Source organism: Serinus canaria, chromosome 1, assembly GCF_022539315.1.
Source record: "Serinus canaria isolate serCan28SL12 chromosome 1, serCan2020, whole genome shotgun sequence".
Classification (NCBI taxonomy): Eukaryota; Metazoa; Chordata; class Aves; order Passeriformes; family Fringillidae; genus Serinus; species Serinus canaria.
In genome coordinates, this window is record NC_066313.1 from 50,870,643 (window position 1) to 50,896,328 (window position 25,686).

At 36.7% G+C, this 25,686-nt stretch overlaps 1 protein-coding gene across 2 annotated transcripts in view; it reads left to right on the top strand.

Annotated features, from left to right (window-relative positions):
- Window positions 1-835: 835 nt before the first annotated feature.
- COG6 (component of oligomeric golgi complex 6) overlaps window positions 836-25,686 on the top strand; it is a 55,621-nt gene continuing 30,770 nt past the window's right edge. The window contains exons 1-10 of one of the 2 annotated variants that reach the window (XM_009102908.4): window positions 836-986; window positions 1,552-1,695; window positions 2,042-2,113; window positions 5,380-5,438; window positions 15,911-16,022; window positions 18,299-18,381; window positions 18,619-18,689; window positions 19,807-19,900; window positions 24,544-24,672; window positions 24,779-24,870. In XM_009102908.4, the coding sequence (XP_009101156.2) occupies window positions 858-986; window positions 1,552-1,695; window positions 2,042-2,113; window positions 5,380-5,438; window positions 15,911-16,022; window positions 18,299-18,381; window positions 18,619-18,689; window positions 19,807-19,900; window positions 24,544-24,672; window positions 24,779-24,870 (985 nt within the window). In that variant the 5' untranslated portion in view covers window positions 836-857. Of the gene's footprint in view, window positions 987-1,080; window positions 1,211-1,551; window positions 1,696-2,041; window positions 2,114-5,379; window positions 5,439-15,910; window positions 16,023-18,298; window positions 18,382-18,618; window positions 18,690-19,806; window positions 19,901-24,543; window positions 24,673-24,778; window positions 24,871-25,686 lie in introns of those variants that run through there. The other variant, XM_030234506.2, reaches the window with a different exon arrangement.

The window sequence follows — 25,686 nt, forward strand, 5'->3', positions numbered from 1 at the left end:
CACTGTTAGTCATCCTCTCTCCATGGCATTTTACCTTAATCTGTTCACCTGTTTTCAGTCACGTGGAAAAGCCCATAGAAATCCTGTGCTGCACCTCAGCATTTCAGATGGGAAAAGTGACAGTGCAAGAGGTCATGGTCTTAAGCTGCACTGGGGTGGTTTAGGTTGGATCTTAGGAGGAGCTCTGCAATTTCTTTGCAGAGAGGGTCACTGGGCATTGGAATGGGCTGCCCAGGGAGGTGGTGGAGTCACCGTCCCTGGAGGTGCTTAATGAAAGAGTGGATGTGGCACTCAGCGCCGTGGGCTGGTTGACATGGTGCTGTCAGGCCATAGGTTGGGCTCGATGGTCTCAGAGATCTTCTTCAACTTAATTGACTCTGTGATTTTGTGCCCTGGAGCTGTGAGGAGACCTTGGGAGGTCGCCTCTGTGTCAGTAAATGCACAGCAGAAACAAGACAGCTTCTTCATTTTGACACATATTACAGCCACTGCTGTCAGCTTATAAAACAGACATCTCATATTTTTTTTCCTTTCTTGCTGTGCTCATAACTGAAGCACTTGTTTTGTGAAATAAATTCAGCTATCTGCTGTCATGAAGTGAACCCTGTATCATCCACTCAAAATCCTTTATTTAGTAAGTAAATGATTTTTAATTACTAATATTTTAAATTTTATGTGGTTTTATTTTATCAGTAAAAACAAACAAAGAAATGAACAGAAAAACCCCGAGTGCCACCTTGCACCAGGCGAGGCCTGGCCCTACAGCCGGCCTGCGTTAGGCCGGAACCGAATGTTCGGAGCGCGTTTCCGCCGGAGCTGTTCCGCGTGGCGCCGCTGTGCCGGGGAGGGCCGCAGCCATGGCCGACACCGCCGCGCCGCCGCCGCCGCCCGCCGCCCCCGCCCCGGGGCTCCCGGCTGCCCCCAGCACCAACCCGCTGTCCCGCAAGCTCAACAAGATCCTGGAGACGCGCCTGGACAATGACAAGGTGGGTCGGGCGGCGGCGGCGGCGGGAGGCGGTGGGGGCCGGATGAGCCGTCAGGGGCCGCGGGCCCCGACAGGCTTCGCGGCGGGGAGGCGAGTCCTGCCGTAGCCTCAGTTCCGCTGCGGAGCTGCGGGCGGTCCTTTGCAGCATTAATTGCAAATAAAATTAGTTTTCGCTTCTCCAGCAACATGCCACGCTCCTATTTTATCCCTTCAGATCGTAGGGAGGTTTGTATTACTTGTCTCGGAAGGGCACTTCTCAAGCTTTTTCTAATTTAAATGTTTTCTTGCTGCGGATAGGTCATTCATTTACAGAAAATAGTCTTATTGGTTAAAGCTGCTGAAAAATTGTGGACAAAGTTTTCTGTTGTAAGAGAAGAAGACAGGCTCTGCAGTGATTTTAGTTGTTTGCCATCTGATGTGGAGTGTGTTAAGGTAGCTTTTCCTCTGAAGCCATTTATTAGGTTTGCTTTATTTTTAATAAGACCATGAACTTGGGGTGGGTGCAGACTATTTAACCTGCTTCTTTGTAACTGCATGCAAACTGAAGGTCGTTTTTTATTTTCTAGGAAATGCTGGAAGCACTCAAGGCCCTCTCGACCTTTTTTGTGGAAAACAGTTTGCGCACCCGGAGGAACCTGCGTGGAGACATTGAACGACGAAGCTTGGCCATCAATGAAGAATTTGTGCACATATTCAAGCAAGTTAAAGAGGTAACGTTTTTGCAGCTTGACTAGCTAGTTTACAAGAGTACTCTTATGTGATTTAAAGTTAAAAAAAAAAGAAAAAAGGATAAAAGGAGATTTTAACTTTCCAGGACAGATATACTTTTACAGTAAAATTGTTTCATTTGTTGGAAGTGTTGTATTGTATGTTTCAAGCAGATCCAAATCCTGAGTGAATCTTGATATTTAGAGGTGCATTACTCTGTATTGACTAACACGGAGCTTTGAGCAACAATGTACCTTGAAACTGGGGCATCTAATTGTGGTGGGAAGCTGGGCCTGGACACAGCATTTCTGATGAAAAACACAGTTACTGTTATTTAAACTTACTTAGGAACTTGAAAGTATAAATGAAGATGTGCAAGCAATGAGCAGCTGCTGTGAAGACATGTCCAGTCGTTTGAAGGTAATATATAAATGGAAGTGCTTTGCATACTTTTCTTTTTGAGGTGTGACTATGTCCTTTTAAAAGCACAAAGAATTATTTCTGAGGATTAAGAGCACCAGCAAAATGTTTTCATGTTATTTTATTTTAGGATATTAATGTGCTGCTTCTTGTTTAGAAAATGTATCGAGGAAGTAATTTTAGTTTCTTCCAAATTGCAATTCACAATGCAGCCATATGCTTATTTAGGTAATAGCAATGTGAAACCCATGTGTGCGTCAGTGGAGAGAAAATATTTTATTAGATTGGATGTATGTGAAATTTAAGGGTTAATTTGTGTATTTCCATTTAAAATGGCTTTTGTATTGACTGTGTCTCTTGAAGTATGTGTTCATGTAAATACCTCAAGTATATTCATAGGAAAGTATCTGGTAATTCGAAGAGGGTGTGCATCTTCAGTGTATTGGTTTTGTTTCTTAACATTGTCTCAGATTGCTGATATGCAACAAAACCAATTCTGCTTCTTCTTAATCCTGAGTCTGTAGTATTTCTGGTTGGGCTGGGGAGTGTAGGACATTTGTGTTTTATGGTGCATTACTAAACCTGGCTTGGTTTTAGGGTACAAGTTCAAAATTCAGTGCAGTGATGCGTATAAATGGCTTATGGATGCTGAAGTGTAGATGCGTTGCCAAACTAAGCCTGTTCCCAATACAGCACATAAGTTACAGTATGTGAAGAAGAATCCTTCACCAAAAAATCCTGTGAAAACAGTTGTTTTCCTCTCCATATGTGTGTGTGTGGATATTACATGTCCTCCTACTTAGATAAATAGGTTTCACAGTCGTTCAAATGCTCGTAGATTGATGAACTTGTACCAAAAGATGTGAGAGTACAGCATAGCCAACTGCAGTACTTAATTTTCAGTTTTGGAAGGAACTGGGTAATGCGCCTCAGAGGTCTCAGATCTCTTTGAACATTGTTAATGTGGATATATTCCCTAGTGCAGTTCAGGAACTGTTAGACTAAGCTCTTAGATGTGGAAATGAGTCAAGTGTCCATGCAGATTTTTGCTCTTTTCTGTCTTTAGATCATGAAGTGTAACTGTTGTCTGTGATTTTTTTTTTCTTTTCCCAGAGTAGAGCCACCCTGCAGAGATTTCTTTTACTGTTAAAGTCAGTAGGTAGTTTTGTTCTGTGCCCCACAGGAGGTTTCCTCTAGAGCCCTGTAGAACTCATAACTTGTCTTGATTCAATCCATATTTTCTTTGTATGAATGTAAAGTTAATAAGCTCATGAACTAGCTCTCAGTTGTGAAATACTCTGGTACTTTATCTGTAGTAGGACAGGAAGACTTGCAGGCATGTGGTCAAGCTGAATAAGAAGACAAAAATGAGCTAAATAGAGCAAAAAGAAGAAAGAAAAAGGAGGATTTGGGGCATATAATTCAGAAAAGTGTGCAAAGAGAGCAGTATATTAAGAAAGCAGAACAAATGCAGGACATGAAAGGGAATATATTTGGATAAGCCAAAAAGCTTTTTTAGCTTTGTTGTTTAGTAAGTTTGTAATACCATCTGATCCAAATAGCCATATATTGTCACATCTGATTTTAGGACAGTGACTGAAAGACAGAGAAGGAGCAAGGGCTGAAATTGAATTCACTAGAGTAGAAGTATAATGAAATTATTAACTAATATACTGAGGTGGGGAGGAAGAGAAAAATATTTCTGGTTTGGATATAAAAGAAATATTAAACACCAACTTTCTCATTTCCATAGCATGTCTGGCTCATTTCTGACAGTTACCTGGTTTGGTTAATTGTAAACTCTTATATTTTATACATAAAATATTGACAATATCTAGCGTGAATTTGAATGCACTTAAGTAAACTCTGGCTTCCTGGTATATCTAGCTAGATTCAGAAAAAATGCTTTTCCTTCTTTTCTGCTGTCTTACTGTTGGCATTGTTCGTGCTAATCAGTACTTCTGCCCAGAAAGTGCTGGAAAGAAAGCAAATTTCCTCTTCTTTGTTTATTGAAATTCACAATTAAGTTGGACATAAATTGTTACAGTCCTACTTTCACCTTTCAAAGCATTCCTGTACCTTTACTGCTTTTCTTTTATAATTAATGTAGTGGCAGATAAAAAGGCTGAAATGAATCAGTGGGTATAGATACTTTTGTTAAACCTTTCAGGCATCTCAAGACTGGCATCTTCAATTTGGCAAGCTGTAATTTGGCTGTAATAAAGTATTGAAATTATTCACAGAATATCTTTATTGCCATTTCCACCTCTTAGTTGCAGTACTATTCTATACTGAATGCGTTTTGATTTTAGGGTTTTTTTTTTTTTTTGTTAAATTGTCTCAGTTATTCTGCGTAAGGGTTCACTGGTGGCATCCAGTGTGAAGCCAAAAAATCCAGCTGGCTTTTAGCTTTTCACAGAGCAGTAAGTTTCAGAACTCTTTAGTTGCAGCAATCCTTTTATTTATGCAGTTGCTGTCTGATGCAGAATTGTTTCTTCATGGATTCCCTAGCACTGCCATCACTCAATATTAAGGGCTGTGTTGAATTTCCTAAGTTAGAATGGTAGATTCATTTAGATTGGGAAAGACTTCTGAGATCATTGAGTCCAACCCAGCATTGCCAAGTCCATCACTATCCCCTGTCCTTCAGTGGACATATTTTAAATACCTCCAGGGATTGTGACTCAGCCACCTCCCTGAGCAGCCTGTTCCAAAGCCTGACCATCTTTTCATTAATGATATAAATTTATTTTTCCTAATAATTGTCCTTGGTCCATGCAGCTCTGTAAGCTATTGGACTGTTGAGCTAGGCTTGCTTGGACTAGCAGAGCTGTGTTCATCATCTTTTCTTAAAAGTCTGAGTGGACACTGGTACTGGGCTGTCTAGCATCCAGAGGTATTTGTTTCATTTTTTTATTTTGTGACAGCAAACTATTTACAGTTGATGGGCATACAAAATAAACTATTACACTAATATTTATAGTGTTTCTCAATTAAATATAAAATAAAAACAAACTGTGTGAATATATGTGTATATAAACATGAAAATATAAATGGATAAGGATACAAATTTATTTATTTTATTGCCTGGACATAGGGAGAGTTAATGAATACTTGTTTCAAGGAGGCCTTTTATTTCAAAGAGTATAGTCTTTAAATTGCTTATACTCAGAAAGCTTCAAAAGTATTACCTCTTTTAATGATTGTTTAATATAGTTGATATGTTTGTGCTTTAAACATGTTTAACAATTCTAATTGTATTCTAGGCAGCAAAGGAACAAACCCAGGACTTGATTGTAAAAACCACAAAACTCCAGGCAGAAAAGTATGTATACTATCTTATTTATTTGATAGAATTTTCTTTTAGATGTGACTCTGACACTTCAGTCTATGACTTTGGGGTTTTTTTCAATACTGTGTGTGTTTTTAGCTCAGTTGCACTCTTAGCTTATTGCTAAATGATCCAAAAAGGTAAGAATGTGTGTTAGTGTTTGTTTCAATAGAAGTTGGCTTTATAGGGAAAACAATAATTTACAGTGGTAGCACATGCTAAATATGGATGTGCTTTGCCTGAAGTCTCTTGATAATGTAAGTTATATTGTGTCATAACAGATATGGACCAACTCAATTTCCCATGAGTTTGACAAGATCCTTGTTATTAATGTTTTGTATCCAGTGGAAATCTCTCTTTTTCAGGGGCTGTATGAGGGAGTGCAAAGTTGGATTCTAACCTACTCTGCCATATTTAAAGGTGACTGTAAAATACAGGAGTGCTGTTTAATGAGCCTAGCACAGACCCCTTTTTCCATTGGTTCTCCAGCCTCCTGTGGAAAAAAAGATTTGTATTTTTCGCTTTTCAGTGTTTTTTATTCCTGTGAAGGGGATAATAACCAATGGTGGATTCAGTCTATTGTTTTTTGGCTGGGATGTATGGTTTTATAGCTTCAGGTTTTCTCAGTGTAGAAGAAGGAGGCCCCTTTGCTTTATGAGCTTTCTTCAGAAAATTATATACAGTTCACTGGAGGTCAAAAATTATTATTTTGCAGTACTGAGTTTCTAGTGGAAATTATGGTTTTGGATTGCTCTCAGTGAGCTTTCAAAATCAGTGGGTTTATGATGTGAGCTTCAGTAGAAAATCTGTACATATTTTAAACATTGAATGCAGAACAACTGCATAAAATGCAATGCTGTTTCATATAAAGTGAAGGATTTGGTAAAGACACTTAAAGTAAGTTAGCAGAAGTCTTAAAAACATCATTTTGAATATGAGTATGTGAAATGGTAGAACAGAGAAGTGGTCGTATAATTTGTAGTCTCAAGACAAGGAAAGCTGCTTTGATTCCTTGTTCTGAAGCAGAATGGGAGATACCAAGACCAGTCCCAAGTGGTGTATGTCTAATTGGCCTTAAATTCAATTAAAGGAGATTATGCAGACTATACATCAGTACCTCTGCAATATAGTCCTTACTTGCACTATAGTTTACTTAAAAGACTTCCTTCTAATTCCTTTAAAAGGCAGAACATCCCCCTGGTGTGAAGAGGAAAAGTGTTTAGGGACTAATCTGTCCTTCTAAGCGTCTGTGTGACCTTGGAGTGCACATGTAGGAAAAAGTTTGGAAGTTTATTTTTTAAGTATACCATGAAGTACCCATGAGCAGAAGCCAGAAAGTACTTGTGACTTTTACAGTCTGATAGTTATGGAAGATTCATATTTCCATTTATTAGCAAAGTTGAATTTTTTCCTGCTTAAACGTAAAATTGTGAAGACTGGTTCCATTTGGGACATTTTAGTCATTTGTTCTTTTACTTTGTTAAAGAACTGTTTGTTCTGATGCATTCCTTAGGTTTACATCAGGCATATGAAGAGGCATCTGCTGCCAGATGTTAGGGGGGTCTTGAACACCTGAAATGTGGCCTCTGAAAAAGTACAGGTCTTAAATTGCTGTTGCCTTCAACTTAATGTGACCTTTTTTAGCCAATAAATAAGTGGTGAAACTGGAAGGACATGGCTTCTCTGTCCTCTGAGGGTTGTCCCAAAATACGATCTGGTTGAAATGCAGAGATGAAAACTGGACCTGTTCTATTTTGTTTTTCTGTTAGGCTTAGCATTTATGTGATTTACTTTAACTGACTATGTTTTTGTAGCTGGAAAAATTTCAGGATTTTGTTCAATCATCTGAAACTGAAGGGAGGCTGTAAACTTCCAGATGCATTTAATGTATAAATGTTAACTAGGGATTCAGATTATTTTCATTTTTTTTTGCTGTACTTAAAAAGGAATGGCTGTCTCAGTGGCTCTGTGTGGGTACTAGGTTTTTTATACTAAGCAGTTTTGTCACTGTGTTATCATCTATATAATTAGTTGTAGTTCAAGATGGTTTTCAGTTTTTAAAGATTCTTACCTGAACTCTTGTTGGTTATCCTGGTCTCTCAGGTTTGTGGTTTGAAGGTTGAGCTGCTTACCTGGAGTTTCCTGTAGGTAGTCCTGATGAGCGCTTTGGGACTTCCTGTATTGGTGAAATGTGTGAATTTAAGATATCTGGGTAAATATTTGGGATAGAAAATTAGATTTTTGTGTCTGATTTAGGTTAAAACTTAAGCATTCTTGGGTTTTTGCTTTGCAGTATTTTTTTCTTGTTACTTAGTTTGTGAGCTTTAGACCTGCATTGGCATAAATGCTAAATGTAGGGTCTTACTTAGATAGCAAAATTTAAAAGTAATTAATACAATTGCATTTTTATATTTGTGAATATGTCAGAGTTAGTGCATTTCTTTGGTCTGTTAGGTTGCTTATTCTGAATTTATTTCTTCTATGAAATCTAGTTAAAACTGCTGTACATTGGAAACAGTTTTCCTTCACACTATTTAAGTTAAGGTATCTGCTTAGCATAGGAGCTGTGATGGTTTTTTTTTCCTTTTTCCTTTAAAACTGAGACTTACCATAACTTAATAGAACCATGCAGTGTGAAATAAAGTAGTCCAGACATCCAACCCATCTATCTCTTCATAACAAGAGATTAAGTTATTGCTTCTCAGTAACATAAAGTCTTGAATAGACTTCTAAAATAAAGAAAAACTCAGTTAATTTAGGCAATTTCTAGTAATTGTTAAAAATCTGCTTCCATTTCAGTTATCTTCAGTAGATTTTTATACTTCTACTTGAGCACACTAATATTGCTTTCAGGTTGCAGTAGGTTTTTTTCTTTTATATATATGTATAATGAGGAGATGACTTTGTTTTCAAACAATGATCATCTGTTGTGCTTTAAAAGATGTGGGTTTGTTTAATTGCTATTACTAGTAGGCTGACAGAAGAAGGATCTTGCTCCTTGAAGTAAGATTTTAGTAATAGCTTCCTCTGACTTGTTGGTTCTCTTTTTATACTTGACTCCAGTTTTGTTGGAGTTTTTTGTTTGTTTTTTGTGTTGGGGTTTGTTTGGTTTTGGTTTTGGTGTGAGACTAAAAACTTACTTGCAATACTGAACTACTTCACCTTGCATAGAGGACAAGCATCCCAGACTTCTGTAATTCCCACACCAGAGACATAACTTGTTTAGTTCCAAATATTCTATGCTAGAAGCCTGGCTTCATAGTAATTCTACCAGCCACTTAATAATAAGATGTTGTGCAAGTTGTTGTGCTGTTTTTGAGGTTAGCCACAACTTACAGTCATCAATGTAACAATTGAGAGAAGAGACTAGAAGGAAATACTTGTAATATTAATACTTATAAAAATTAAGTAAGAGCAGTTATGTAAGTATGTATATGCTCAGGGGCTTCACTGAAAATAAGTCTGCAGAAATATAAAAGTTTTTGAGGGCTAGATCTACTGTTCTAAAAGTAAAAAACCACAATGCTCTGAAAACTTATGAAAGAATGGAAATGGCTCAGACAGATATTTCTTGAGTCAGGCTACTGGTTCAGAGCTTTTGTGGAGATTATGCACTTGAACACCTTTACAAGCTATCTTATTTTGCTACACTCTCTTAATTGCATTCTTAAGCAGGGTAAAATTTGTATTTTGGTGTCAGAATCATTGTTAGTTCCATCAATTACAAAAAAAAACCCATTTACATAGCCCTGAGATTGTTTTACTTTTTAAAAGTCAATTAAATATGATTCCCAGACAGGAATGTAAGTGTGTACTTCAGTTTGTTTTAATTGAATCGCATTACATTCAGGCTTGATCTTTATTTAAAAGATAACAAACACCATTCTTGGAATTAGTCAGTTATTTGACTGTCATCTCTGTGCTCCATACAAACTTTGAAGTTTTAGGAAAAATGTTAACAAGTGAGTCTACTTCAGTATGCTACACTTCAGATCTCTCATCGTTGTGTCTTGGTGGTGCCTTTTTCTTTTTCTAACAAATTTATTTTTTGTCATAGTCAATTTGGAACTTATGCAAGAAGTTCAGCACTATTTGGGGCAGGTTAGAGAGGTTTGCTTTTATCAGCCTGTGCTAAGAAAAGTGCTGATTTGGTTGTTTGCATTGATGAGACGTATTTCACGTGTTGACCTTTTGAAACTTGTATTTACATTTATTCCCACAAATGTGCTTCATGAGAAAAAGCAGTGATTGTCTAAACTGAATTATAATTCCATGTGGAAGAGGGTGAAGACTTGAAGTTCTGAGGCTTATTTTCTATCCTGATTTGTAGCAAAGTAAAGCATAGCTGACAAAGTATGGCAGAGGAATAAAACAAGCTAAAATGGATCTGAAGGAAAAAAAAGCAAAACTAACTTGTCACATTCTAGCCATGACCAGCAGAGAACATGCAAAGCCTTATTTTCTTGCCAGTTTTTCTTCCTGGCAACTCTGTGGAGACATGAAGTACTCTTGGTCAGTATGAAATGAAGAGTGGTTTTACAGGTCGAGAAACATTCACCAGAAGTGCAGAATCAGTTACATGGTACCATTTCTGACTGATGTTTGTCTGATCTGCTCTGGGAAGAAAAGCCCAGGAATAGAAGGGCCAGAGAGCTTGTGGTCTTCACTGGAAATTTATTTTGGTCTTATTGTTTTCCTACTATCTGATTTCATTCTCCTTTTGCTGCAGCTTAAGCTCATTTGTTTTGATTTTATTCCAGGTGAATGTAGAGAACAGTGTGTAATTTCCATGCCTTTGGCAACATTGTTGAATTTGATGACAAATTTGAAGCTAGACTAAGCAGACCCCTTTCAAGTGACTTTATATGAGATTTTATAGAAGATAAAGTGAAGATACCAGTCTGTTTGGTATGGAAATATCAAATAGCTCATCTCTACAAGATGGAAAATAATGTGTTCATTGGAAATACCCTCCTTTTAAACTTAATCTCTGTGCACAACTTACAAACCATGGCTCATGGATCTTAACCATTGCCAAACAGTGATATACTTTGTGTGTTCACATATCCATATCTGTATACATCACATGATTTCTGCAAAGCTCTGCATATGAAAATTTAGTCAAAAATATTCCATAGATGCATACCCATCATATTTAGAGAAAGCCTTACCAGTATAAAGGTAGAAAATGATTCAATTTCTCTAATTTATTTGCAACATGTAAACTTTTTTATTCTAGTGTTTGGTAATCTGTTTGGTAAGATTTTAATCATATTAGTTCAGATTTGTTGCTTAACTTTTGATTCAGCCTTTTCAAATTTTCCCTATTTTTTTATCACAGAATGTGTGAGATGGTAGGGCTGCAGCATTGCAGGCTGTCTTCAGATAGGTGTTACATATGGGAGAAACTACCTGAGTTCAAGTCCACTCTCCCACTGCCACCTATTATTTTCATGATGACTTTGCTAAACTCATCAACTATTCAACACATAACTAGTGCATTATTTTTGCATGTTGTGTGTGTTACTATTCATGGAACACTTAGCCAAAAGCACATTCTTTCCAGTATAAGCCTTTCCCTGATTTCCAACCTAATTATTGGATATAAATTGACTGTTTTCTCATCTTGTCCTTTGTCTTAAGAGCTGCCTTCATCTCCTGTGATAAATTAGTTTTTCCACTTCCATGATGATCCTGCTAGCTGTGGTCTAATGGGAATCCATTGTTCTTGCACACAGATGATCAGGATTGTGATCTGTTTTCCAGATGAGGTCTCACTAAAGCCTTCTTTACTATTACTGCTATTTTCTTGTATCCTGGAAACATTAGACAATTCACTGGGTTTTTTATGTCTTGCTATTTTTTAAGTAAGGAGAACATTTCATAATAATTCATAGTGATGGAATGGGTCACCTCACAGTATTTCAGTTCTGCTTCAGTAAGAGATGTGATTGCAGATAAAATGTAGAACAAAACATTTGTTCTCAGCATTTACAAATGCATTTTTGCACCTCTCCTTACTCTTAAGAATGCTTTTCTAATGCTTGTGGGTAACTGTTTTGTTACATAATCTTGTATATTTGCCTTTCACATGACAGAAAAATAATTTTGCAGCTTTATACAAGTCTGTTAAAGGTGATTGTTACTTACTTATGAGTTAGAAATACTCCATTGTCCTGAAGCTTTAAAAATGTGTTGAATCCTCAGTACCACAAATGGAAAGTAATTTCAGAGTGACTGCTCTGATTCATCCTAAGTAGAAGAAACTAGCAGATTTTTATGCTGTATGTGGTGGCAAGATAAAATTAAGCTTTGGAAAAGTCTGCTTCTTCACCACCTCATTTTTGAGCTGTCTAGGTGATAATCCTAACAAACAGTGCACATTTGTATTTGGTTCAAGGGAAAAGTGCATGAAGTGCATAGTTTTCCCAGCCTTTTGAGTTCTCTTGCAAAAGAATTCTGTCTCCCTGGTAACGATTAAAACTGGGGAAATTGCTCTTTGTTGGAATCCTGTCCTTTGCCCAAGTTCTAAATTCTACCAACACTTGGCACTTCCCCTTTTGCATCAATGCAGAGCTCTCATAAGCTGTTAGTTTCATTCATTTATGCAGGATTAAGTGTGTTAAAAGAAAAAAAAATAAAACTTGGGATAACAACATGTATGGCCTTTCCTCAGCTGTATTTCTAAATTCTCTGCTGAGAATTTAGAAATTATTGTATCTGCAGAAAGGCCAGTGGGTCTTGAAATGTCCTGTTGTCTGCACAGAGGTACTGACTGCTGTGGGTTATATGTAAGACAGACTCACACTGGCTTTTGTTGTTACCTGCATTGTGTTTTGTTAGGCACTTGCTGTAGTGAAATGATTGAGCAACCTAGAGTGACATTTTAATCCATTGCCCTGCCTTAGTAAAATAGATTAAATTCTAATTAAATATCTGTTAGCTTGTGAGGAAATAAATACATAAATAAATATATATGGAAAAAAATTGAATACAAATCTGAGTGTATTGATCTCAGTAATACTGTACACTGCCAGGCAAAAATCAAAGGTATGAACAATTTACATATTTTGTTCCTAATCCATCATCTAGGCTATAGAGTCTCTTTCTTGTACAGTTTGATAATAAAGGCAACTTTCACAGTCATTTCAAGCAGAACTGTCTTACCTGGGTTCTGAAACAGAGTAGCTCTTTGAAATCCTGTGTGCTTTGTAAAAAGCCCAACAGAAACAGCTTTGTCAAAATTCAGACACATGCTTTTGTTTAGGAGAGATGTTTGTCACCACTTCCCTATGAGGATCTTGAGAAAAGTGAATGAAACATTGCTGCCACCTTGAGGTTGTTATTTTCTGAGTACATTGTGAAGCTTAGCTTGCCCAGTGTACTCGAGTTTAATGTATTGACTCTATATTATAAAAGTTAATTATTAGGAGTGCATGGAGTCAATCAATATGCAGTTATGCCAGGCTTTAGCCCAAGACACAGTCAGGGATGGGAATGGCTTTAAAGTACGGTGTTTGATCAAACCTTGTTCTCCAAAAATGCAAAAATGGAGGGAGGATTGTGAAGAGTGAGGACTTGCAGAAGGAGAGATATTGATTAGCAAGGTTGTTCTTTTTTTTTATGAAGAAGGAGTAAAACAGGGCACAGAGTTCCAGGACTGACTGATGAGCATGCTGTTTGGACAGTTTCCGACTCTGTTCCTTGTTCTACCACAACCCCACTTCCACCTAAAAACTGAGAAAACCATTATGCCCAGTATACTACACTTCTGAAAATCAGACTTCCTCTCACCCCCAGTTTGATGGAAGTATAGATTCAAAAAATCTGAAGAACAGAAAATAATAATAAATGGAAATCTTCTGTAAGTGTGCCTTGAAGTTTATGCACTCAGGAGATACTCCAGCTCAAAGAACAGAAAAGTTTCTCCGTATCCTGTCTGCTCCTCTCTTTGTGGAAGATTTATTTCAGTTGAACCCAAAGAAAGCCTTGCATTTGCCTTCTCTCATCTATTTGCTAAAGGGATCAACTCTTTCCTAAAGGGAGGGGTAATCCAGTCTATTTTCAGTTTTGTGGATTTATATTAAATTAAGACTTCCATCCCAAGAGGAGAGACTCAGAGCAACTATTGAAGTTAATTCACTAATTTACATTTTCTGTTGTTTAAACAAAATATAGTGGTGGTGGTGTTGAGGCATTAGACTTGCTCTGCAAAAAGTGTGAAACAGGCATGCTTTGTTGAAAACAGCATCATTGTGTTAAATTTTAAGTGTCCTTGGCTGATTTTCAATTTGAGTAGCCATCTTGATGCGTCTTGGGTTTTCTCGAGTCATAATATTTATAATTTTGATTATTATTAGTAGTTGTAACTGACAATTGAAATGTGTTCTTCTTATGCTCCAGAGGAGTTCTGAAGTGTAGTTTTTGTGAGAATTTTGTAGCAGCAATGAGGTCAGTGCCTCTTGCCTGTGACAACTCCTGGTGCTGGCACACCCCAGTCCCTTAGCACAGGCTGTGGTCAACTAAATTAGAAAACACATGTAATCTCCATCCCCAAGAAGTAAGAACTTCTGGATTTTTTCTTACCAGATTTGTTCCCTGATCTAATTCACTACATGATGCTGTAAACAATTGTCCTGGCATGGTGGGAAGGTCAGTACAGGTTAGGGATGAGCAGGGATGGCTGAGGCAGCCTGAGTAGCATGGCTTATATATCATTGCAGTGAGTATATTAGTGCAGAACAGACCTGCCCCATCTTTCATCTGTGTTGTGAGAATTTCATAGTTACTCTCAGAACATCTCTCACAGGCTTAATACTGATTTTAAAATACTCTTTTGTTAATATCTTCTCGTCTCTTTCTTGTACATTGTGTCGACCACTTGTCTTGTTGCCTCTTACAGAATGATATGCTCTCTTCAGATTTCACCACATAAATCTTCTTGATGAAAATTTACTGAATTTGTTCCAGATGGTCTTGTTCCATTCCCGTTCCACTGTGTTGGAAAGTTCTAGGACTTTTCATGGATGCAACTACCTGTAGAATTGGTTAATATGATCCTCCATCACTCTTGTTCCTTCCCTGAGAAACATTGGCTTCATAAAGACTCAAAATTTGGAATTGTAGAGTTTACTTGGAGAAAATTAAATAGTTTTATTTGAAGCATTGCATAATTGTCAATGTAAAGATAAAATCATTATATTTGCCTAGGACCCCAGTGAAATCTGAATTATCAATTCAAGATGTGATATTAAAGCATATGAGTAGTTGGTTTTCCTTTTTGGTTAGGTGTCTGTTGTGTAACTCAGAAGTATTGGCTTACTTTCCTCTTTGATTTTCATAGATTTTACTGTTAAAGTGCTGTTGGATTTTATATTACCTTCCCTCTCTTTGTTCAATGTGCTAGAGCATTGACAATTGCAAAAATTTAATCTGATCTCCAAAAGATTTTGTGGAACTGCAGAGTAGGTAAGTCATCCATGTCTACAGAAGGGAAGCCAGTTTTCCATAATTAGTAGTTGAGTGAAGACACTAGTTGGATAGTAGAGAAGGGGTAAATAAGTGAAAGGTTTCTTTTCAAGCTTTGATCTTACAAGGAAATTTAATTATAGAGTATATAGAAGTATACTTGCCTGTCTTACCACCTTGTAATAACAATGTATTTGTCTTGTAGTAATTAAATCACATTGAAAGATGAAATGATCCTAAAGGAATTGAGCTTTATTCTTCTGCAAATAACTGATTGGTTCCTTCTCAATGTCCTGAAAAAGTAGTCTTTATTTCCAGGAATATTGTGTGCTCAAACCACAGTTCAAGCAAATTTTCTGTTGCCACAGGAGTCCCAGTCCATTCCATTTGGGTCCTCCTGTGGTTGTAAGGCATGTGACAAAACATGTGCAGGAAAATGCTGCTCATGAGATGGTATTTGCACATTGCATCCTGGCTGTGTTTATTTCAGGAACAAGAGAATTAGCCATTGCATTTTGATTTCTTGTGACATTAGTAAATTGATATCCCAACTGTATGGTGTTACAAAGAAATGGATCTGGTCTGCAGAAAAGTAGGTTAATGTAAGGCTAATTTTTGTAATTTGGGATGCTATAGGCTTTTCCTTTCCTTAGTGACTTTGAAAGGTAGTAACTGCAAGCATTACAAAAATGCAAGCACAAAGTATTTGGATTAGATAACTTATGATACAAATGCTGAAGGAATATTATTTTGAAGAACTTAGTGATCTTCAAATGTGTTAAAATACCTCTATATTGTCTTTACTGAATAACGTGTAAGCTTAATAAAAAGTCTTATATGAAAAAGCAACTCAAGTGTTTGATGACAAGAATGTGCTATTATAATTTAATAATACCAATTTCTGATGCTGGTTGTATTTCTGAAGGTATAAATATGAAAAATAAGTCTTTGGGATAAGCATAAAAAGCTAATATCCTCTTCACTTTGTTTTATTACAGTCAGAGATTAGAAATGAAAGCACAAGTTGCAGATGCATTCATAGCAAAATTCCAGCTGACACCAGATGAAATGAATCTGCTTCGAGGCACAAAAGATGAGCCAATTACTGAGGTAGCTCAATGAGCATTAAAATCTTCACCCTGAACTAAAATGTAGAAATGCCCTAACTGAATTGTACGTGAGATATTATTTTCGGTTTGCGATTTAATTTTTTATGGAGGAATGTACCTTTTAAGAGAATGGTGAATTTCTGATGAGTTTGAAATGTGTGATGAAAGATTCAAGTAAAGAGATAGAAAACCAGCATTAAATTCTAGTTTGTGTAATGATGTAATGAGTTTGAGGCAAATGAGCTCTCATGTAATCAGTTAGAGGCAAAGTAGTTTTCATATGGTTCTACACTTCAAAAAGACCTTTATGAAGTCTGAATTTTCAGTGAAGATGTTTTAAAACTTCATGACACTCAAAGCCAGTGAGAACCTTGCAGCTCTCTAGTACTGCCACTGTACATGTCTGTGTACATTTTGCATATTCATGTATATAGGTGTTCAGTGACTTGAGACAATATGATCTGAGGCTTTCCCTCGATGTTATTTGGTTGCTAAAGATACTAGGTGCTGATTCACTTCAGCCATCTTCCAATACAAGTTTTGGAATATGATATGGTTTGAATAAGAAGACACAGTAAAAGGAAACTTGTTCTACAGTAAAAGCAAACTGAATAGTGAAAGAATTGAGTATACCAAATAGACTTCTTTATCATTGTAGTTGCACAGAAAGCTTCACGTATTGTATCAGCAGGTAGTCCAGATTTATCTCATTTTCACAGGCATCCTGTTTGCATTAAAAGCACTATTAAAAATGTGGAACTGATAACAATAAACAGTGCTAATGAAAGCATAAATAGAATGTGCTAAATAATTGTGCACTTGAGTAATTGCTGTATGCTTTTGTACCACTATTGCCATGAAGGAACAGTCGAGTTTCTAGAAAGCGTCTATTGCAGGAAGCATGACAGCAACACTGTGCCAGTTACTGCGTGATTGGTTTGCAGCCAGTGAGGGCTGGTCTTTTTGAAACTTCATCTAAAAAATGTGCAGAAGTAACTGAGATAAAACAGTACTTCTGCTTTAGTTGGTAGACTTTATTAACATCATGTGTGTGCATTTCCCCTAGGATAGAGTCAACCAGTCAGCCAATGTGTTTAAAACACCTTTAGTCAGACTTGTGGTTTGGAAGTTTTCTTTTATCCCGAGGAAGAATGCTTTGGGTTTTTATAATCATGGTCTTTAACACAGTTGATGCATATTGTAAATCAAAGGTGACTCCGAGAGAGAATGATGCATCTGACTCCATCATCAGAAGGCTAATGAATTACTTTATTATATTATACTATGTACATGGTGTCTAAACTGAATCTGCCATGCACTCACTCTTGCTCACAACTGCACAGAACTGCACTCCTCTCTGATTCTCTCGTGACTGTCCCGTGACAGTCCCACACACACACACTTCTTGGCCCTGATAGGCCAAGGGAGCAAAACATCCTCACAATCTCCACATTGCACTCTACTTTAGCACAACATAGGCACAGCAAGCGAGATAAGAATTGTGTTTTCCTTCTTCTCTGCTTGTTTCACAGCTTCTCTCTGTTCAGAGGGTGTGTGAATACCACAGATGCAAGGCAGTAGATTAAATTGCTGGCCTCTTTTACTTAGAATATGTCTATTTTTATGTGACTTGAACCAGAGTGAACTTTCCTGAGCAAACTGTGTTCAAATCACAAAAGATGTAACAAACAGTTGTATCTGAAATAGCTGGTCTCCTCCAAGGCATTTGAAATATGTCTTCATAGGAAGGCCTGTTTGAAAATGTTACTGGCTTTCCATTTGCACTCTGAAGCTAACAAAGTAATGGTTTTAGCCATATATATTTATTTTCTAGGCTTTGGGGGGTTTTTTTGTGGTTTTTTTTTCCACTGCTGCTGTTGAGTTACTCCTCAGAGAAAGGTTGTTCTGGAAAACCTCAGTCTGGTCAATTGCAAATAGTTTGTTTTTTTTTTTTTTTTTTTTAAAGAAATTGTTATCCCATTTCATGACTACAAAAAATATCAACCTGTAATCATTGTACTTTACAATGTTTCCTTTTGCTCCTTAGTTTTTAACAGTAATGGGAGACAGTGATGTTATGCATAGCCGTGTCCTCAAAATCTCTATAGAGTTACCTAATGGATGTGAAATACACATACTTTTCAAGACAGGTTAAAAACACATCTTAAGTGCTTTTTTTTGGGGTTTTTTTGAAAGAGGGAGTATAGAGTACTAGAGATTTGAATAGAAATTACTGCTTTTACACACTGCTTGTATTTTGGTTTTAAATTTATTTAGGATTTTTTCAAGGCTCTGGGACGAGTAAAACAAATTCATGATGATGTCAAGATTCTTCTCCGAACAAATCAGCAAAGGGCAGGGTGAGTCATACTTAAATGAGTGCAAGAGAACCATTTACAGTTAAAGGCAGAAGTTGAAGCAAGGTTTTGTTCTTTGCTTCATATGACAGAATATATACAGACATATGCAGAATATTTCACCAAAAAAATTTAAAACACTCAAAATTTTAATAATGGTCTATTTAATTTTACTTGAAGTGCCTTTGCTAGTGCTGTCTAAAACAGAATTTGTAAATAAACTTTTTATTTGTCTTGTAGCTTGGAAATTATGGAACAGATGGCTTTACTGCAAGAGACATCATATGAACGACTTTACAGATGGACTCAAAGTAGGACTAAGAATGTTTTTATGTTTATGATTATTATGATGACAATTCCTATAATTCTTTCATGTGGATTGAACTTAGCACAAACCCCTTCCAAGATATATTAACATTTTGGTTTCCTTCTTAAGGAACCAAACTGTTAATTGGCAATTCTCTAGTTTTTTGGGTCAATTTCATTATTATAAAAGTGGATTATTTATTTGTGTTTTCAGTAGATGATTTTCCACAAAGATCAACTACTACAGTTTGGTAGTCCAAACAAAATTTTTATTGTATTGAATTTAATTTCCTTGCGAGTTAGAGGAAAGTTGTTGGTTTTAATGATTTGATAGAAAGATCTAGTTTAGTGGGAGGGGTGGTGGATTACTTTTAGAAAAGAAAAAATCCTTTTGTCAGGATGCTCTTTTGAATGATAGGCTTTTTTTTTTTTTGCATATGTACTCTGGATATAGCCATCCAACACCTTGATAGCATCAAATACATCATATATACTTGCTCTTCTCCAAAGCAAAAGACTGTCTCACTGACAGTAAGATTCATGGGGAAAAAATGGTGCAATATGATTTTTATATTCATTAGCTGTTCTTCAGTGGATGCTGAAACCTCAAAAAATAGTTGTGGTTACACCCTTACAAAAAGTCATAATTTTTTTGTCAATGTTTGAATTAGTTTATATGATTCCCACATTCTTGCCTGGAATATAAAAGATTATGTAGTTATTTTGATGAAAGAAAAAAATAACAGAACCAAATGGCAAAACAAACAGCTTGCTTAACGACTTGCTCCATTTTTTCTTAATAGTTTACCTGAAGTGTGGTAAACAGTTACAGAGGAGCCCAATAAAATTCTGAAGATGGAATGAGTCAACATTTGTATGTTGGCATGAACAAATAGTACGCTTCCTTTGATCATTTTTATTGTTGAAATTGGTGATGGACATGCATTTTACAGTACTACTTGCAGGGGAATCTAATTGTATTAACACTAAGTAGCCCAGGTAGCATATTCTGAAGTCTTCAAAATTAAAAGCCTTTGAGTTTTTAACTCATTTTCTTATTTGACAGCTTCTAAAAAATGTATTACAGGGTAAAGAATGTGCTTTGGTGTTGGTATTTTACAGATGAATGCAGGACGTTGACACAAGAATCATGTGACATTTCTCCAGTTCTTGCTCAAGCCATGGAAGCCTTACAAGATAGACCTGTCCTGTACAAGTAAGTGTTTGCTATTATCTCTAACAGAAGCTAGTATTTTGAGCTTATGAAACTTAAAGATGGGCATGAATTACAGTGCCAAGGCTGGTGGCACTTTGGTCCTGCGCCAAATTCAAAACATCTCAAAAACTTGAATTAGAAAACATGGTATTTTGACTGTTTTAAATTTCAGAAGTCTTTTTGACGTAATTATGATACAGGAAATGTCATTGGACTTTTTCTAACTTAAAGATTTCTAATTAAAGTAAAATGTCAGACTGTTTTAATTTAAATTAATTGTGAATTCCTGTGCTCTCATTCTAGGATTTTTCTGAAGTAAAAAAATCCTGTTCAAAACATGTGATTGTGTCTTTTAAGTGCCCAAATAAAAGATTGGTAAAGGCTAATTAGCTTTTACTGAAGTGCCTGTGGTAGTAAGAATGTCTTCCATTATGAGTTGTACAGTAATCTATTAAAAATCTTACATATGGACCTCTAAAGTGTAGAGGTATTTATATATCTGTATCTGTGTAAAATACCACTGTTCTTATTCTGAATTTGCTAGTGTTGTTGAAGTAAATAAAATGGTACTTAGTAGAGTGAACCACTAGGTGGCACTGTAAGAACTGTTTATTAGGCTAACCATCTCTGAAGAGGTTATTTACACTTCTTTGGGGTTTGGGCTTTTGGTTTTCCTTGGGCTTTTTTTTTTTTTTTTTAATGCATTCGTCACATTTTGCAACCACTGAAAATTGCTTTCAGCCACAGGTATCCAGGGCAGCAGGGTAACAAGCAGCCTTTCAAAGGCCTACCCCTGTCTTTAAGAGTGTCAGTGTGAAGGTGTAGGTACGTGCTGCTGTAAAGCTCCATGGAGCCCTTCACAGGAAAAATGCATGGGGCTGAGGACCTGGAAAGTGCTGTCAGTGTGAGAGAAAACTCAGATCTGGACATGCTCAGTCAGCTTTGCTGGTTAATGTGAGGGAGAGGTGCTGTCACTTGACCTCCCCAGCTGTTGGATGGTGTGTTGCAGTACTTCGTAGTCCCTTCTTGCATTCTCTCCCCTACACCCTCTTTTACAGCTGCAAAAGATCAGTCTCTATGCTGTTCACAACATTTTATAGGATTCTTTTTAGATACAGTTTTGTTTTCTGTAATAAATGCTTTGTTGAATTATGATACTTTGAAACTTCATGAAATCATTGTTTTTCTTAGTTCAAGGAAAGAGAACCCCGTATTGTTCATAAATCCACTGCTGGCCAGTTTAAAATGAATCTGCAAAAGATATTTTTTTTCTGACACTTCTGTCACAAACAGCAAGAATAGTATTAACAGAGATAGAATTTGATTGGTAAGACCTTTCCTCTGCCAAAAGGGCAGAAAAACCCCTATTACTGTAGATGATGCAGACACGTGTGTCTCATCATAGATTATCAAGCTTAATTACTTGCTACAGCATATTATCAAAATTGCAGTACTGATGCTTTACATTTTAAATCTCAAGATTTCGTTTATTCCTTTCCAAAAATTTTGTATGCCTTTAAGTAACAAATTGCTGATTTCATAATGTAGATGTTAAGCCATGGAAGAAAATAATTTTAAATAGTTTTTTGAGTATTAGCACTCTTGTATGAACTAAACACTTTCCCTCCAAATCACTGCCCTTGCATCTGATAAAGATTGGGATTCAGCTGGGTGAAAGTGAATAAGATAGAGAAGGGCAAAAGTTTAGAACCATATATAGAAATTCTTCTTTCCTTATATTGACTTACTAACTAAAAGTGTCAGAAGGACTGCACATGGATGGACTTTTTGGAACTGCAGTCAGTAGGGGATGTAAAAGAAACATTTCAGATTGGTTTTCACTTCCTGGCTCTAACAGAAAAATTGCGTACTGTTTCCTAGAAAATACATGGAGACATAGCTGAAAGCAGTGTTCCTCTTCCATCATATAATCAGGTTTACAAAGGTTTTTTCGTCCTCTTTCCCCAGTGATCATTACTGTATATTTTAAACATTAAAGCTGAGTTGAAAAACATCCAAATGTTTTCTTCTCGGAACATGAGTATGTGTAATAACATAGTAGTAAATACTGTGTTTTAGTGTAAATAATAGTTATTGCTGAATTTTTTAACATGCATGATTTTATAATGGTTATACTCTCTTCTACTGAGAGCAAAAAGAAAATTAGTAGTTTCCTTTTTAAAACAAAATTATTATTGAATGGTGTTTTCAGAACTAATAATGATCACAAGGTCTGTTTCACTGCTGTATATTTAATGATCTATTGTATAGCTGTTTGTTGGGGAGGAAAAAAAAGGCTAACTGGTTTCTACAGATGCTTGAGATTTTTCACTCCAGCACTGCTCCTTCTAGACAGTGGGCAGTTGTCAGATGCTAGATCTCTTCCACTTTTAATTGCATTATTTTTGTAAACAGTAATTTATTAGAATTTTTGTTAGTCTTCTATCAGTTGCAGATATTTACTCTCCAGCTTAGCAAGTACAGTGTATGAGGAAAAAAGCTTCAACAGAAATTTCCAGACTCTTCAGTGTGCTCTTTCCTCACCTCTTTAATATAATAATTAGGATTAAAAAGAAAAAAACTGAAAGTTCCCTCTGACTTTTTATAGCAGAGTAGAAATCTAATTGAATTTAATGTCAAACATTTTTGAAACCATATATTATTTTCTTTTAAATTTTGTTCTCTGTATCTATTAAATGTGAATGCAATGCTTATTAAATGCAGACTTAAATAAATCAATGAATAACATTCTTTTTATTACTATTATTATATATATATTTTTTTTTTTCTGCTGGGTGTCATTGGTAAGTGACACCATGCTCACTCTGACAATTTTCAGGTACATTGGAAAAATAAATTGCAATGTGTATTTTCATTCTCTCCTTTTTAGTTTGTATGTTGTTCAAATACTTAAATTAGTTTTAAAAAAATAGAAGTGTTCTGTGTGGCTTGCAGATATTACTGGGATGTTACCAGTGTTCATTTCCCATCCTTCACTTGCTTTCATGCTTCAATGCCAACAGAAAGGCAGCCTGCTCCAGAAATGAGCCATGTGTAAGTTACTGGCACCTCCTCTACCACCAGCAAGCCATTTAAGATAATACATTCTGGGCTGTAATTGTTCATCCATTAAATATCGAGCTAAGATTACTTTGATTATAATCAGTGAACAATTATCAAATGATAGTTTTTTAGACTATAAGTCTGTTCCTATTAGTCATGTGGTAGCCTAGAGGGAAGAAGCCTTGTGTTGCATGCTATAATTGCTGCGTCTGTCAGTCAGCTGGATCTTGCGCAAACAGGAATCTCAAACCTGCCAAAGATGCTTATGTGTACAAAAATTGAAAGGCTGAGTTTTCATGTATTTAATTCTGGGGCGTAAGGGAATGGGAGGATGAAGGAAGAGTTCTCATTAGTTCTGTTCAGTGGAGTCAAGAAGATCACAGCGTATGCTGAGTTGGAAGAGACCCACAAGGATCATGAAGTCCAGCTCCTGGCCCTGCAAGGCACCATCCCTAAGAGTGACATTGTGTGCCTGAGAGCATTGTCCAAACACTTCATGAGCTCTGTCAGGCTTGATGCTGTGATCAGTTCTGCTGGGGAACCTATTCCAGTGTCCAGCCACGCTCTGGGTGAAGAACTTTTCCTTTAATATTCATCTAAAACCTTCCCTGACAAAACTTCAGGCGATTCCCTCGGGTCCTGTCACTGGTCACCACAGAGAAGAGATCAGTGCCTGCCTCTTCTCTTCCCCTCATGAGGAAGTTGTAACTGCAGTGAGGTCTCCCCTCAGTCTCCTCCAGGCTGAACAGACCAAGTGACCTCAGCCACTCCTCACATGGCTTCCCCTCAAGGCCCTTCACCATCCTCCTGGCTCTCCTTTGAACACTCTCTAACATCTTGATGTCTTCTTTATATTGTGGCACCCAAAACTGCCCCCAGCACTCAAGGTGAGGCTGTCTCAGTGCAGAACAGAGTGGGACAATACCCTCCCTTTCCTGGCTGGCAGTGCTGTGCCTGATGCCCCACAGGACACTGCAGAAGCAGTCACTTCATTTTGTTCTCTCACCCCCTTTTTTTTCTTCAGAAATATTAACTTGATCCTGGCAAGACTATGGCCTCTGCCAATGCTCCTGTGTAGGAAACACAATGCCAAGTACTTCTTTCAGTCTGTATTGCAATAGTATCAGAGGAGGCACACTAGAAAAACTGTTCAGTAGAAAAATCTCACAAATAATCTGACAGGTAGTTAATTTAGCCTGGAAACTAAGAGCTGTCCAACCAAGAAAGAAGAAAGGATGGTGTATATGTTTGTGTATGTATCTAAAGACTATATATTGCAGCACCTGTCTGCAATATCAGAAGTCTTGTCTCGTCCTACACATTTGCTCTAGAGCAGTCAGGCAGGTGACAATATAAAATTTGTCTTCTTTTCTCCTGTTTATCAGATGTACTATAGACAGGGCAGGATGATAGGAATTCTGACATCATCAGATGGTTTTGAATGCTTTATAGTAGAAGCATTGATGCAAGATTTCTAGAACTATAAAAATGTTTACTTGTATGAGCTGTGAGGCTGAAGTAATCAGCTGTGGTAAGGCAGACTGGGGTTTTTTTAACCTGTTTTCATGTTTCAATAACAGATACACGTTGGATGAGTTTGGGACAGCTAGAAGGAGTGCTGTGGTCCGTGGCTTTATAGATGCTCTTACTAGAGGAGGTCTGGGAGGTACTCCCCGCCCTATTGAAATGCACTCTCATGATCCTCTGAGGTACAGTACTAACAAGAATGTAATAAAATAACCCTTATTTTGTTGGCATTTTGAATTCCTGACACCATAAACCACCAATTTACACAGAAATTTCTGTCTTTTGTAGATATGTAGGAGACATGCTGGCCTGGTTGCATCAAGCTACAGCTTCTGAAAAAGAACACTTAGAAGCTATGTTAAAGCTTGTGACTATTCAAGGTAGTACTGGTTTTAAAACATAAATTGTGGAGTGGTAGTAAGTCTGTGATAAATAAGAAAGCGTTATTAATTTCTTAGGCTAGGCTTCAGTTACAAGTCTGAGTTTAAATTTTCCTAAAATTAATCTTAGAATTGCTGGTGGCTGCATTCTACTAAAAGGCGGCCTGTAACAAAAGAAGAGTATTTCAAAATGCACTCATTTTATTTTACTGTACTTAAAATAGATTTACATTAAATTTACAAAGGGACGTTTTAGGGTGTAGTTGAGAGTTCAGAAATTGTTTGTAATTTATATGAATACCTGTATCTTTGAAAACATTACATATTGAGTTGAGGATTTTCATTATGCCTTTGCTCTTTTGTTTAGTTTTTATTTTTAAAAAGTCTAATTCCTTGTTTCTGTAAGTCTCTTTGTTCTGTAAGGAAAATGGAATTTTCATCTGTTATTAAACATCATTCCAGATTTGTGGAGGTTGACATAGGCCACTCACAAATAGGTGAAGCTTTTTAATACCAAAACTCTCCTTCAGTTCAGAATTGCAGATTCTCATGCTTAGTCTTCTGCCCCTTTGCTTTGTTTCAGTAGATTGAACCTATACTTTAAAGACTTTTATCCTGTAGAAGCTTTAGTATGATTGGCCACCACAGTTTCAGAGAAAGATACATTTTTATAATATAAGCATGTGTACTCAGTTGTAACAAACTCATTGTGAGAACTTAGATGTGATCAATATCTGGTGAGCTCTTCAGAGACTGTATGTTGCAATCCTGCCTCTGGGGTTTTAAAGTGAATATGTATTCTGATTTTACTTACTG